This window comes from Onychomys torridus, chromosome 23, assembly GCF_903995425.1.
Source record: "Onychomys torridus chromosome 23, mOncTor1.1, whole genome shotgun sequence".
Lineage (NCBI taxonomy): Eukaryota > Metazoa > Chordata > Mammalia > Rodentia > Cricetidae > Onychomys > Onychomys torridus.
Window position 1 is genome coordinate 44,101,586 of NC_050465.1, and position 15,921 is coordinate 44,117,506.

A 15,921-nucleotide genomic window follows, 5' to 3' on the forward strand; every position below is an offset into this window, starting at 1 on the left:
GCTGCCCAGAGAAAGATGTCAAACAGACGTAAGCTGTCTGAATGTATTAGGGAGTGAGGGGATGTTTCTCAGGTCCAAACTGTCTTTGAAACCTCACTCTGCCCCAGCTCGGTTTCCCACTAAGCACAGGTGATGAGGGACATGTGTGTGTGTGTGTGTTTTGGAGGGAAGACTGGTCCTGTGGAGGAGATGCTTGGGAAGGGATATCCCCAGCATTTGCCAGGACTTCTGGGGGTTAAACACGAAGCTTGATGAGTTACCCGAGGTCTAGGGCTGGAGGCAGAAAGCTGCCAAGAGGGACTCAAGCCCAGTCACAGCACAGCACACACACCGTGGGGCTTGGCATGTCACTGGGCCTCTAACAGACTGGGGGTAAGACATTACCAGAATGTGGATCACTTCCTCGGGATCCAGGCCCTCCACTGAAACACCGTTAACTTCCACCAGCTTGTCTCCAGCGTACAGCAGCCCTAGGGAACGGGAATAAAACAGGGAGAGGTCTGGCAGAGGCCAACATTTCAGCGACTACAAGCTCACGACCCGAGCATGTTTGAAATTTTTAAATAAAAATTAAACTGTTTACTCCGACTTATACCACCATAACCGTCGGTGCGCACTCTATTTTCTACCTCTTTGCCGGAACCAAGAGCGATTTGGTATTTTTTTTTTCCTACTCTGATGTTGTAAAATGGAACCAAAATGCTGACCAGAAGAACACTAAAGACATCAAGGTGTGAGTGAAGGACACATGAAAAGGAAAAGGAATGAATTATTCTTCAAAAGATCCAGTGTGGAGCAAGTTGGGGGATAAGATGAAGCCTTGAACTGGGTGTGTTGACACACATCTATAACGCCAGCAGCAGGGAAGCAGAAGCTGGGGGAGTGAGTTCAAGATCGTGGCTCAGTGGCAGAGCACCTGCCTAGCATGTTCAAGGTCTGGGTTCAGTCCTTAGCAAGACACAGACAGACACACAAACATACATACACACACACACACACATAAGCATACATACAAACACATATAAACACATACATAAATATACGCATATAAACATGCATGCATATTAACACACATATACATATACACACATACACAAACATATAAAGACACATAAACACACATACATATACACATACATAAAACACACATATATACACACAAACATATATACATTCACACATATACACACATAAACAAACATACACACACACATATATAAATACACACACACACACACACACACACACACACACATAAACTACTATGAGCTGCATGAATGAAACAGACTCAGCTGTATATGGTAAAGCTATACCTGGAAGAATCAAGGAATTCTTCCAGAGGAAAAAGCCAAATCTCAGAGAGTATTTGGTGTTATTCAGCTTTTAATATATCAGCTGTTTCCTGCCATGAATTTCTTATGCACTCTCATAATTTACCCAAGAACTTATAACAGTATGGATGGATCATTTCTTGGACATATATACTTAAATTACTTGAATAAGGTCACTTAGACAAGGCTTTCTGCCTCTAGGCTTTTTAGCATTAGCATTAGATGTCTGCCTTCTGCAAATATCCCCTTTAGCTACATCCAAAGGTAGGGCCAGCTCCAGACGGAGCATCCAAGGGCAAGCGACAGATAGAATAGCTGGGCAGACTACCCACTAGGCACCTGAAGCCCCTGAGTTAAGGTAAACACCCTTATGGAGACACAGCCTGCCTCCCAGGTACATAGCTTTGCTTCTGGTCAAATCAAGCTCAGATCTCCCTGCCTCTCCAGCCCTAGAGCAAATCCTTAGAACAAAAAGGTTTTCTTCATACCAGGTAAGGCCCGGTTCTTCCATCCGTGAAACGTCATGATAATGCTTGCATTGTTCTGTTGCCTTGAGAATGATAAAAAGAATGCATTCCCACAGAGCCTAGCATGTAGGGGCTCTCTGAACGAGGGTGCTGGAACATCTGTCCCTGTTTTTTTTTTTTTTTTTAACTAGCCAAGCAAAGGAGCGTTGAAGGCCCTGACCTAACAGCACAAAGATACTTCTTGCTTCTTCTAGAAAAGCCACAGAATCCAGTGTCGCTGTGTCTGGCTTACACCACGCCACCCCAGCTTACCGCTCCTCTCCACCAGCCCGCCATGGATGACCCTGGCCACCAGGATATCCCCTGTTATCTCATGGCGCTTGATGGTAGCTCCCTAAAGAGAGAACACAATGCATGCTGGGCTTACTCATGCGGCCATTTTTCCGGTAGCTTCAGTCAGCACAGCTCTTGTCTTTCAGACTATGATTTTTCTTACTAACCAGAAGGGGCCCCCAATCACCCTGTGGTCATCAGCCACATCGTGCCATCAAAAAGGAAGGGCCATCAGACCTCGGCCTCGTAAGGCCTCTGTATAATATTCAGACATAGAATATTTAGAATCTTCCAAAAAGAAGTGCCCTTGATTATAATCTGATGGAAGGAAGCACTCTTAGGGAATCAATTAATGTCTTACCCACTTCCTATTAGTAGAAGAGAAAAATGTAGGCCAGTGCATTAGAATTGAGTAAAATACATGAAAGACAAATAAAATGTATATAATACGGATGTCTTTTCACCAAAAAGTTTATATTATATCTTGTCTTCTCATGAAAGAAAAAAATACTAAACAGAAACCTTTTGGTCAGGAAAACATTATGCCCAGCAGTGCATTTGAACCACAGGAAAAGTACACTGGCCATCATGCCATTATTTCCACTCTGTGTGTGACTGAGACAAAACCGCCCATAACCACTGGATATGACTTAGATCACAAGGAACCCTGGCATAACCCTAAACAAGAGAAAAATGATCTCCTTACCAGGGGCTGCTGGTTTTTCACCAGACACACGATCCTCACAGCTTCTTCACTGTCGGGGATGTTGTCCGGCAGTGGGGGGAGACAAGGTTCAAAATCTTTCTGAGCTACCGTATCATGGGCACTGAGCAGAGCCTGGGCACAGAAAGAGAAAGGTGAGCAAATGTCACACATGGCACACACGCACCTGAAAGATGATGACTTGATACTATGTAAGACACACAACCACAAACGCCACGCCTACATGTCAGGCACAATTCTAAGCAAATTCAGTCACAGTCACCTTATGAGATAGGTGTATCTATTGCTCCCTGTTTATGGACAAGGGGTCCGGGAATACAGAGGTTAAAAAGTGTACAGAAATCTTTTTGAGGGATGGAGAGATGGCTCAGAACTTATTAGGTTAATAAAGAGCTTGCTCTCTTTCAGTGGACCTGGGTTCTGTTCCTAGCATCCACATCAGGCAGCTTACAATTGTCTGTGACTCCAGTTCCAGGGGACCTAATGCCCCCTTCTGGTCTCTGCAGGCATCTGTACACACATGGTATGCATAAACTCACAAAGGCACATATACATATATACAAATAAATGTATATCCCAAATAATTTTATACACTATATTCAAAAGTCAAAATCTTCCCAACATGGAGAGAAAGTATAAGAATTTTTTTCTGTGTAACCAGGAGCTGCCCTGGATGACTGCCCATAATTCTAGAGGGATAGTATCTTTTTGGGAGAACAAGACACCCCGGAAAGTTCTGGGTGCCTCCTCATACATGTGAGAGCATTGGCTCATTGATTAGTCAATCACATGTGAGCCCCACACCTTCAAGTATGATCGGTTTGTCGTTCATGTACAGAAACAGAATATATATTCAGAGACAATGTTTTACATCCTTTTTATTTACTCTTCCCATCTCTGTCATATGGCAGATGGGCAAACTTTGTCCATTTTAGCAAGTGCTTACCTTGCAGTGTGGAGCCTGGAGGACTTGTCTCAGCTCTTGGATCTCAGGAGAACTGGAGGCTTTGGGTAATAGCTCCAAGACCTGATTCAGGATGGGAAAATATACAGCATAAAATATTTTTAAGCCAGGTGCCTTATGGCTGTAATCCTAGCACTTGAGAGACTGGGTCATGAGGGTGACCAAAATTCTGAAACTAGCTTAGGCACAAAGTGAGTCACAGACCACCCTGGCTTACAGGTGAGACCCTGTTTCCAAAAAGCAAAATGAAATGAAATCAAATACTTAAAATCTTCATCACCTGGGGCTGAAGAGATGGCTTGGAGTTATGAGAGCTTGCTGCTCTTTTAGAAGACCCAAGACTGGTTCCCAGAACCCATTCAGGTGGGTTACAACTGCCCATAACTGCAGCTGGCCTCCTGAGGGCACCCCACACATGTAATAAACACTTACACAGACATATACGCATAACAATAATCTTTATCACCTAGTCAACTTCACACTGGCTGAAAAGTAGATGTACTAATATGATGCTGACCTAAGAGACATTGTTACTGAAGCCTTCTTTTCTGTCTCCAGAGACAGGGCCTAGTGTCTTTCCTTAGCTGTTAAACTTTACCATAGCAGACAGAAGCCAACACTCAAGGTAGATTAAACCAGTGATTGCCTAAGTAGCAAGGCCTTTCCCTCCAGTATTCCTAAAGTGGCTCTTTATTAATGCAGTGCATTACGGGCAGATGAAGCTGAGCTACAGGAGAGCTGAGAATTCAGGCCACTCAGTCTCATGAGAAGCGCCATTCTTTGAGTAGAAAATGGGAATGATGATTTTTATTTTAAAGTGCATCATTTTATCAGTAATTTCGATACTTGCTGCAAATGTGAAATGACTTAGAATGAACCGTAGACCTGCTTTCAGAAGACACGGTATTGATGTACGACATCTTTCTGTACGCTGTGAATACGTGTTGTTCTGATTGGTTGATAAATAAAGCTGCGTTGGCCTATCGCAGGGCAGGATAAGGTTAGGCGGGACATTCAAAGTAAAGACAAGACGAAGAAGGGTGGAGTCTGGGGAGACACCAGCCTGCCGCTGAAGGAGCAACAAGATTCCAGCAGACTAGTAATGCCACAGCCACATGGCAACATATAGATGAATAGAAATGGGTTGAGTTATAAGAGCTAGCTGGCAAGAAGCCTGCCCACAGGCTACACAGTTTGTAAGTAATACAAGCCTCTGTGTATTTACTTGAGCCCAAGGGGCTGTGGGACCGTGTGGGACACAGGAAAACTTACAACTACAGGCCAATGCAGCTTTATTTATCAACCAATCAGAACAACATGTATTCACAGCATACAAAAAGACATCCCACAGCACAGTATTTTTCAAAGTATGAATCCCCAGCAGCACACATCACTGCTCATGGCCAAATAAAGCATGCAGGTCACAGGCTTCATGCCTGTCCACTGGGGTTACAGCGAGTAAGATGCCATGTGTATGTTATCCTGCAGACAGCTGGGGACAGTATGAACTGCTGATTGCTGAAATGGAGGGTACAGTCTCTTCCTTTTTTTCTCACCTCCTCCTCCTCTCTTTGATTTCTTCTATAGTTTTGAACACATTTTATGTAATGGACACTGTTAGAATAGTTAATAGGTAGGCAAAAATTCTCACTCTCTTGAAGTTCACATCCCAGTGGGGGAGGCATAGGCAATAAATACAACAGAAATAAATATTTTTGTCCGATATAAAGAGTTAAGAGGAAAAACAAACCAGGGAAGTTGGCCAGGGAGTTCCAGGAAGGAGTCCAATTTTAGACGAGTAGCCAGGAAAACTTTTCTTGGAATGTGGCCTTTGACTGATGGAATAGGAAGATCATGAGGACTCAGGAGCAAGAACATGAGTGGCCAGGGCAGAAAAGGATGCAACAGGAGCTTGTCGACCATGAGGCCAACATGGTTGGAGCAGAGCGCAGGTGGAGGAAATAAGTATGAAATAAAGTCACTGGAGAGGCTCAGCCATGTACAAAGGTGTTGGAATCTTGATATTTTTTTCAAAGTTGGGAGGTCATCAGGAGGACTGGGGCAGAGAAACAACTGGTCTGGCTTGCTCCTAAGGCTTCTCTGTTGGAAGCAGACACAGGGGAGTAAAGGTGGGGCTGGAAGAGCCTGTGGAAGGGGCACCCAGTTATTTGTAAGGTGTGTCAATGGCTTCTACTGAATTATGTTAGGTGGTACAGGACTGGTGTGTCGTAGAACATTATTTTAAGGTGTGTTACTTTTGTTTATGTTGCATTTGTTTAACTCTGTGAAGCTGTGTTACTGTGCCTGTCTAAAACACCTGATGGTCTAATAAAGAGCTGAACAGCCAATAGCAAGGCAGAAGAAAGGACAGGCAGGGATGGCAGGCAGAGAGAATAAACAAAAGGAGAAATCTGGAAGGAAAAGAGAGAAGAGGTAGCCAGAGGAGGACTCCAGGGGCCAGCCACCCAGCTACACAGCCAGCCATGGAGTAAGAGTAAGGTTTATAGAAGTAAGAGAATGGGAAAAGCCCAGAGGCAAAACGTAGATGGGATAATTTAAAGTTAAGGAAAGCTGGCTAGAAACTAAGCCAAGCTAAGGCCAGGCATTTATAAATTAAGAATAAGTCTCCATGTGTGATTTATTTGGGAGCTGGGTGAGCTGGGTGGTGGAGCCCCAAAAAGAGAAAAAAAAAAAACCCAAAACACTGGTGAGAGTCCAGATGCGTTTGGAAGTGGGTCTGACAAGGTTTGCCACATGATTGGTGAGAGCTGAGAGAAAGAACAGACTCCCAGGTTACCCCAAGAATCCAGCCTGAAAATAGTACTGCAGTGACAGAGACCGGAAAGGCTGTGATTGGGGTGAGTCAAAGGGGACATGTGAGGACATGCTAAGTTTGACGTGTCCATCCAACTTCGAGGAAGACAGGAAGGAGGAAGTTGGGTAGCGAAGACTGGAATCCAAACAAGATCCATGTTGGAGACAGAAACTGGAGAATCATTACCGCAATGTCACCTTGTAAACATAGGGCCAGTTGAATGTGAAGGACAGGGCAAAGGCAGAGATGGTCATGTACTAAAAAGGTACGTGTGTGTGTGTGTGTGTGTGTGGGGGGGGTGTGTGTGTTAGTTTTGGAAGACAATTTTCTTCTTTATACTAAATTTAATGAAGAGCATTTATTAAAGTGCATAGTCATCGACCAAGTTATCCCAACAGAAACCTCCGTTTAAACAAACATCCCAGGTCAGAGGACATCATCAAAGGCTCTCCTGGGCAGAGCCACCTTACCTCACAGGATAGGATCTGTGCATGGGTTGTAGCAGGAAGGAGCTTCTTTTCTTTAAACTTCTGGAGGCAGTCATAGACCTGCAGAAGGGCACAAGTGTGAGAATGATATGGAAGATGTGACCGGTCACGTTTTAGAGAAAAGTCTCTCACAGGAAGAAACAGCCGAGGCGGCTGTACCGCTGACACCTGAGCAAGCGACACTGTGTGACTCTGGCGGCTGAGTGGAGGTCCCACTGCTTCAGATGCATCACTCCTGGCTGCTACCAGGAGACAGATAGCCCCAGGGAAATTTCATTAATAAAAAGTATGCATATGTTTCCCTCGTTTAGGTGAGGAAGGTAAAGAGGAGGTTTCTGACGCTGACGCCAACAGGGATCTATAGACAATACACACAGGGGCTTTTCAAGGGGGGTCCTATGGGGTAGAGACCCCTAAGGACCTCTTTGCTGGGCAGCTGGGCAAGGCATGCATTGTGTGGCTCATGACCCACCAAGGGTCCCGGATAAGAAGCCAGACCTTTGGACCTTTGGAATGTGCTCATCCATGCTCTGCTCTGGTCTTTAAAGCTGTTAAGCTCTCTCCCACCCCCCAGCCCCCACCCCTCAGGCAATTCTCCAGTGTAAATTCCAGCTTCATCTCTCCTGGTCCTTGGGGATTCTTTTCCATACTGGATGAAGAATCAGGGTGGGTGAGCAAAGCTTGCCTGGCTTCACACTGCTGCCCTTCATCTTATTCTAGGAATCAAATTTATCTCACAGATGGAGAAAGGAGTTTCAGGGGCACCTTAGCCTTTCCATCTCTATCTGTGATGGGCAAGCTTCCTGCAGTACTGTAGGGTTGGTACTCAAGTGTGTGGGGGAGTGGTCTCAGTTGATTGATGGCTGTAGGGGTACTAAGCACAAAGAACCTGTGCTGTGGAACAATCCTTTTCTATACCCTGAATACGTACTACTCATTGGTTAATAAAAGGCTGACAGGCTGGTAGCTGGGCAGGAAGTTAGGCAAGAAAACCAAACTGAGAATGATGGGAAGAAGGAGGGTGGAGTCAGGAGAGATGTCAGCCAGCCACCCAAGAAGCAAGATGAATTAAAGGACAGGTAAAACCACGAGAAATGAGTTAATTTAAATGTAAGAGTTAGCTAGTAACAAGCCTGAGCTATCAGCTGAGCATTTATAATTCATATTCAGCCTCTGAGTCAGTTATTTGGGACCAGGCGGTTGGGATAGGAAACATCCATTTACATATAGCATCCCAATGTGTGGCTGAAACTTCCATATAAGACCTGAAAGGCTTTTAAAAGGATTATAAACACACAAAAATGGAGTTAAGAACAGCTTCTTGTCTTTTTGGTAGGCTCTGTTTGCTGTCTTCAAGCAGGGGCATGCTCCTTTAAAAAGCAACTTCCTGGTTCATGCTGGCAGCACAGACGGCTCTTTTGGGAGCTGCACTTGAATGGGGTTTGTGGGTTGCAGGCTGCACACTACTTGGTGGCAGGGTGGATCCAATAGCTTCCCAGAGTTAGGGCAATAAGCCTGACTCTGGCTGGTACCTCCACCATGAAGCTAGGCACTCGCAAAGCTGATGAGGGTGGAGCCAGCCACCAAATCCACTGCTTTGGTCCTAGCCATGCTGCTTAGCAGTTTAAAGACTCATGCAGTCAAAAACAGATTGAGGAAACACAATAGAGATGGATTCAGACAAAAGACAGTGTGTTTAAAAATGTGTAGCCTTGGGAGAGAGAAGAAAAAGCACATATATACAATTATAGATTTAAAAAATAAAGTTTTAAAATAAAATCCTTAAAAAAGGAATAGGGTAATTAAAAAATAAACCACGTAAAGATGGAAATTACACAGAGAGTCTAGATTATGTATATTATTGTATTGTCTTTAAAATTTTTGACTGCTAAGAGACCTTGGATTATGAAAACTACTTGGTTAAACCAACCTGGTTTTGGTTTGGTTTGACGTTTTGTTTTGTTTCTTGAAATAGGGCTTTATTATGCATTCCTTACCATCTGAAACTTACTATATAGGTAAGGCTGCCTCACAGAGACCCACCTGTCTCTGCCTCCCAAGTGCTGGGACTAAAGGCATGCGCCACCACACCCAGGCAGAAGTGGCTTTTTATAAAAGCATTATTTGTCCGGAATTGGCCTTAAGGACAAAGGACTTTGGGGAACTGATATGGAGTTGCTGGTGACCATTGTGGTAATTGTATTGTGATCCTAGGGACCTCTGAAAAAATAAGTTGGGGACATTAAAGAAAGGATCGGACATAGTTTTTCATTCCCAATGCTTCCAAAGCTAACAGGGGTGTGTCTATATATGTTTCTCTGTCTGTGTGTGTGTGTGTGTGTGTGTGTGTGTGTGTGTGTGTCTGTGTCTGTCTGTCTGTTTCTCTCTGTATCTCCCCACCCCACCTTTTTTTGAGATAGGGTCTCATTGATTCCAGGTTGGCTTCAGATTGACTTTTAACCACGAATGACCTTGAACTTCTGATTATCCTGCCTCTATTCCAGAGTGCTGGGATTACAGGCGTGCACCATTTCGCCTGGTGTAGTGGTTTGAAAGAAAATGGTTCCCATAGGCTCATATGTTTGAATGTTACAGTCACTAGGGAGTGGCACTGTTTGGGAAGGATTAGGATATGTGACCTTGTTGGAGGAGGTGTGGCTTTGCTGGAGGTGGTGTGCTACTGGGGTGGGCTTTGGGGTTTTAAAAGCCCATGCCAGGCCCTCTCTCTCTCTCTCTGTCCACTGCCCATGAATCAGAATATAAAACTCTCCGCTCCTGTTCTAGTGACGTGCCTATCTGCTTCCTGTCATGATGATCATGGACTAACCCTCTAAAGCTGTGAGCAACCCCCAGTTGCTTACGTAAGAAGGTGGAGAAGGTGACAATCTCCAATAGGCATGCGTCCTCACTTTGCTGCGTTATGATGAACATCTGTAGCTAGACAGCAACTGCAGGGCAGTTCATAAAGACCCCAGCACTAGGAGACAACTCCATCAGTGGCTACCTCATGGTCGAAAGGCACTTGGAAATCAACCCTGACCACCCAGTTGTGGAGATGCTGCAGCAGTTGACTGGGACTGGCAAATCAGGGCTGTCAAGGGTCCTATGGCACTGCTGTTAAAAGCTACGCTCTCCTTTCTGGCTTCTCACATGTGGATCCCTGGGAAGAACTCCAACCACGATCACAACTGGCCTGGGCACTGATGAAGACAAACATCAGCGGAGACGTCCAGCATCACTGTCCCTGATGCCGGCCTCCTGCGTGAGGATGCTGAGCACGCATCTCACAGGGAAGCAGTTTAGAGCCCCCCCCTGGGAAGCCTGTGGCCTTTGTACTGTTTTAGCCTCTGGCTCCTCCAGCGGCTGTGACTGGCCTTCATCCATCTGGCTCTCTACTGACTTCTTCTTTCCTGTACTTGTTTCTTAAACCAGGAAAATCCTCCCCTTACCTGACAGCAAGGTTGCGTACTGGGGTTTTATGGAGGTTTTTGTTGTTGTTGTTGTTATTTGCTTTTTGTTTTGTTTTTGTTCTGAAATTGAAAGTATGCAAAACAAAGAACATACAGTTGTGCTTTAAAAAGCAACAAGCCAACATCTTCGACATGCTTTGTACAGCAACTGGAAAGGACCAAGCAAGACACAGGCTTTTGCCAGCCAGAGAAACAAAGGCTTGGCGCACTCACCTTCAGCAGAGCCTGCAGCCACGGGGAATGGAGGAGGTCATATAAGAGACACACGCCATTCACATCTCGGCTGTAGAAAAGGCTCAGCTCCTGCAGCAGCAACCTCAGGATTCCAGAGAGGCCTAGGGAAGGAGGACAGAGGTCAGCCGGTGGGCGGGGGGGGGGGGGGGGGGGGTGTAAGGAAGATGGGGTGACTGACACTGCTCGGAATGCCAGGCTTGCCAGACACTGCACAAGTGAGACAACACCAGATTTAAGGCCTCAGGGTGGCTCCAAGCCCTGCCCCATCATTTATGCTATACATTTCAGAAGACCATGTGACTGTGGGGAAAAGTTCCTTTTGGCAAATAAGCTAGCTTTCTCGTGGGGCTGAGATCGACTGTAGGTAATGGTGGTGATATGTAGACATGGGATACCGTGAGGATGATGCAATCACTTTTGGTGTTCTGCCTCACCACACAGCAATTTATCTTAAACCATCCGAGTGTTTTCTGGGCCTTCTTTCTCTAAGCCAAACACAGTTGGCTATTTGTACCCTTTCTGAAAGTACTTATTGAGAGGGTTTCTGAAAACCTCTCCCACTGGACTTTGAAGGTTTAAAATTACATTGAGTTCTTTATTTACTTGTGGGGGGCCGGGGGCATGCACGCCACAGCATTTGTGTGGAAGCCGGAGGATGCCTTGTAGGAGTCAGGTCTCTCTTTAGACCATGTGGGTCCCAGGGATGGAACTCATGTTGTCAACCTTGGTGGCAAGTATCCCTACCCACTGAGCCATCTGGCTGGCCCTCCCGTTACATTGTTTTTTCAAATTTTTTATTTATTTTGTTTGTTTGTTGTATGCAGTGGGGGTTAGAGGGCAATTTGAGGGCTTGGTTGTCTCCTTCTAACTCAGGTCATCAGCTCTGATGACAAGTACCCTCGTCACTCACTGCCCCCAGACTTCCAGTGATAAATTTCAGCATTCTACTGAGCAAAGGAACTACATACATCGTAAATCAATCCTCAGTTTTTTTCATTATAAAAACAAAAATTGACTGGGCGGTGGTGGCGTACGCCTTTAATCCCAGCGCTCGGGAGGCAGAGCCAGGCGGATCTCTGTGAGTTCGAGGCCAGCCTGGGCTACCGAGTGAGTTCCAGGACAGGTGCAAAACTACACAGAGAAACCCTGTCTCAAAAAAACAAAACAAAAACAAAAACAGGGCTGGAGAGATGGCTCAGAGGTTAAGAGCACTGACTGCTCTTCCAGAGGTCCTGAGTTCAATTCCCAGCAACCACATGGTGGCTCACAACCCTCTGTAATGAGATCTGGGTCCTCTTCTGTGTACATAATAAATAAATAAATAAATCTTTAAAAAAAACAGCAAAACAAAACAAACTTAACAAAAACAACAACAAAAACAAAACAAAGATCTTTCAAGTGTTACTCTGGATGCGAACAAGGTACACAAGGTACGCAGTTCTGAGTTTTATATAGCCAGTGTGGCCAGGTGGGGCTCCGACTCTCCCGTGGCAACTGTCTTTTTTGCACTAACAGCCGCTCTCAGAATCACTGACACGGGTGCCAGTGGGCACAGGTGCAGAACAAGCCTCCAGTAACGATCCCAGCAAGCGTGCCCGCGTACTTGATCACAAGTTCAGACAGTACTGTAAGTCTTCTCTGGCCTAGGAAAGGAACCCTGGTAACACATACCGTTCTCAGGACTGGGCGATGTGGGAAGTGTCCCGTCCATGTCGGTCCGCTCTGCTCCTCTGTCTGACTGTCTCATCCCCACTGCTGCAACACTTGGAAAAGAAAGTCAGAAACAGGAAGCAGACTGACAAATGACAGCCTATCACTCGGCCACACCAGCCACACAATGCTCAGCATACCGGAGTATATTTTCAACAACAGTTATTCTGTAAGCCTAGTACTAAGTCGCACACACTGAGGTAGACATCAAAAACAACACAGCCTTGTCCTGTGACACTTCCTCTCCAAATCAGCTGCTATTAGCCATGTGAAAGAGAAAACTATTATTCCATAAACACTTCCCCACTCCATCATTTTTCTAAAATTAATTCCTTTAAATCATGTTAAACACACAGACACACAGACACACACACACACACACACACACACACACACACACACACACTCATATGCGTGTGACTCAGCTGAGGTTTAGAGGTCAGTCGATAACTTGCAGGACTGAGTTCTCTTCCTCCATCATGTGGGCTGTGGGGACAGATCTCAGGTTGTTAACCTTGTATGCACTGAGCCATCTCACAATCCTATCACCTTTTCCAATAACTGACAAGTCATAGTCTATCTATTTGCTTTCCTAGGTGAATTACCCATTGTTGAGAGCTCAGAGGGCCTCCTTGGCCCGAATGCACACTGATGCTCCATGCTGTATATTGCACTTGGCAGTTCTTCATAGATCTCACTGCACATTCCTGTTAGAACGCTGGACTTGAGTTATGGGAAACAAATTACTGTCCTGGTATACATAGTCTTCTAATCTAGAGACAACGTAACAGTGACTTGGCTCCCTGGCTCCCTTGCCAGCCTTCCTGGTTCACCCCGTAACCTGTCTAAAACCTAGACAACAGTGCCCTGTGGATTTTGCGTAGGTTCGAACACATGGCCGCTCATTATGCTTAGCCCTATCAGTTTCAGTGCACATCTCTAACAGCCGATTTGAACAGCTTAATTTAATGTACTTTCAACAGCATTGCTTTAGAGCTATTTACTTTCACAAAATAGAAATCCAGAATAACAGTGGGCTAGCAGAAGTTCCTGCATTGCTTATTTGACAGCTCAGAAACAGAGACAATCCAGATTTGCGAGGTCAGCCTCAGTCCATAAAGTACTGAGGTAATGGGGTCCTGCCTGCTCACTGTCCCAACCCCGGGATGCACACAACACTCATCTATCTGTTCCAAGATGGCGGCATGATTTCCAGCCATCACCTCTACATTTCAGCCAGCAGGATGACGAAAGGGTTAAGAAAGGAAGGGTAAAGGGAAGCTGGGCTCTTCAGTTTTAGAATGAGTGGTTTGAAAGGAAATGGCCCCTCAACGGGAGTGGCGCTGTGAGGAGGCGTGGCCTTGTTGGAGGAAGTGTGTCACTGTGGGGGCGGGCTTTGACGTCTCATTTGCTTAAGCATCTCTCAGTGTAACAGGCCACCTCCAGTTGCCTGCAAGATGTAGGACTCTCAGCTACCTCTCCAGCACTGTGTCTGCCTGCACACAGCCATGCTCCCTGCCATGATGGTAATGGACGAAACCTCTGGAACTGTAAGTGAGCCCCCATAATTAAATGTTCTCACTTGCCAGACTTGCCGTGGTCCTGGTGTCTCTTCACAGCAACAGACACCGTAACTAAGACAAGCACAGTGACTGTGAAATGCCCACCCCACCCCCCGTCTCAGTAACTTAGCCTAAGAAACGGCCTTGAGAGAGATAATTGGGAAAGTAACCTTGAGTCAAGGCAGGAGATGTCAAACACCCGGTCTTGGGAGGAAAAAACCTTGAGTCAGAACAAGATATCTATAATTGGCTACCTGGCCTTGGAGAACAGACAGCTGCACATTCCTGAAAATTAAAGATAGCCCCCAAGTTCACCCTGGCCTTATTTGAATCAACCAATGGGAACCCTGTAACTATGCTTCTCGCTTCTGTAACCATGCTTCTGCCCCTAGGATTCTATAAGAAGTTCCCCTTCCCCTAGGAAGGTGCGCAAGTCCTCCGAGAGACTTTGCCGCCCCAGGACCTGTGCATTTAAATAAACCCTCTTGCTGTTTGCATCTGATCCGTGGTCTCGGTGTGTTCCTTGGGTTTGGGGTCTCTCCTGAGGGAAGATCTCCTGTGGGGGTCTTTCATTGGAGGTCCCACTGAGATTGAGACCCCTCCCCAGGACCACCGACCCACCGTCAGGAGGTAAGCCAGCCGGCCTCACTATATGTTGTCCCGTCTGATTGTTGTTTGTCAGTCCGCGTGCCTGGTAATCTGTCTGTGCGGTGGAAGCTGAAGGAGCTGACGAGCTCGGACTTCGCCCACCGTGACCCTTGGAAGACGTTCCATGGGTGTCTGAAGTCCCCTCAGGGGCACGGTTTTTCGGGGCCACTCACGAATTCAAGGGATACGTGGTGTTGGTTGGAGAGGAGGGATCCGGACCCTCGCAGCACTCTCCGTCTGAGTTTCTGCTCTCGGTTTGGAGCCGGAGCCGCGCAGCGCGTGTCAGTCTTGTTTGCGTTTGTTATTTTCTGTCTGAGCGCTCTCCTCCTAGAAACAGCTATGGGACAGACTGTCACCACCCCCTTGAGCCTCACGCTTGACCACTGGTCAGACGTGAAAGCACGAGCCAACAACGAGGGAACTTTTAACCTCAGTCTTATTTTACAGGTGGAGGGAAAAGTCTTCGCTCCGGGCCCCCATGGCCACCCGGACCAGGTTCCATACATCGCTATATGGAAACTCCTAGCGACCGAATCCCCCCCATGGGTTAAGCCGTTTCTCTCCCTTCCAGCGCCCCCGGCCTCACCCCCTACAGCACCGCCGCCCCCTCTCGCCCCTCCTACCTCCTCCCTTTACCCTACTCTCCCACGAAAGGATCCCCCTAAAACCCCTGTCCTCCCTTATTGACCTTTTGACAGAGGACCCACCGCCGTATCCGGGGAATCGAGCGCCGGAAGCGGCGGTTCCCGGGCCGGCCGTGGCGGCGGTGGCGGCAGCGACGGCCCCCATGCCAACGGCGGCGGCAGCGGTCCCGGTGCCGGCGATGGTCCCGATGCCCGTGACGGCCCCCATGCCGACAGCGGCGGCGGCGGTCCCCATGCAGTACTGGCCGATTTTCGGCCTCTGATTTTTACAACTGGAAGCAGCATAATGCATAATCCTTTCTTTAAGGACCCTGTTGCCTTGACTAACTTGATTGAGTCCATTTTAATAATGACCCACCAGCCTACATGGGATGACTGTCAGCAGCCTTTCCCCTCACCCGCCCGAACTGGGACTTCATGACCCCAGAAGGTAGGGAGCACCTACGTCTCTTTTGCCAGTTGCTCTTAGCGGGTCTCCGGGGGGCTGCCCCACCAATTTGGCTCAGGTTAGCATATGGTCCAGGGAAAGGA

At 46.7% G+C, this 15,921-nt stretch overlaps 1 protein-coding gene across 1 annotated transcript in view; it reads right to left on the reverse strand.

Annotated features, from left to right (window-relative positions):
- Positions 1–12,573, reverse strand: part of Mpp4 (membrane palmitoylated protein 4) — a 41,574-nt gene extending 29,001 nt beyond the window's left edge. The window contains exons 1-7 of the mRNA XM_036173678.1: positions 12,498–12,573; positions 10,806–10,927; positions 7,105–7,182; positions 3,802–3,882; positions 2,838–2,969; positions 2,111–2,192; positions 385–470 (exon numbers count right to left, since the gene is read on the reverse strand). Of these exons, the coding sequence (XP_036029571.1) occupies positions 385–470; positions 2,111–2,192; positions 2,838–2,969; positions 3,802–3,882; positions 7,105–7,182; positions 10,806–10,927; positions 12,498–12,573 (657 nt within the window). The remainder of the gene's footprint in view (positions 1–384; positions 471–2,110; positions 2,193–2,837; positions 2,970–3,801; positions 3,883–7,104; positions 7,183–10,805; positions 10,928–12,497) is intronic.
- Positions 12,574–15,921: the final 3,348 nt, after the last annotated feature.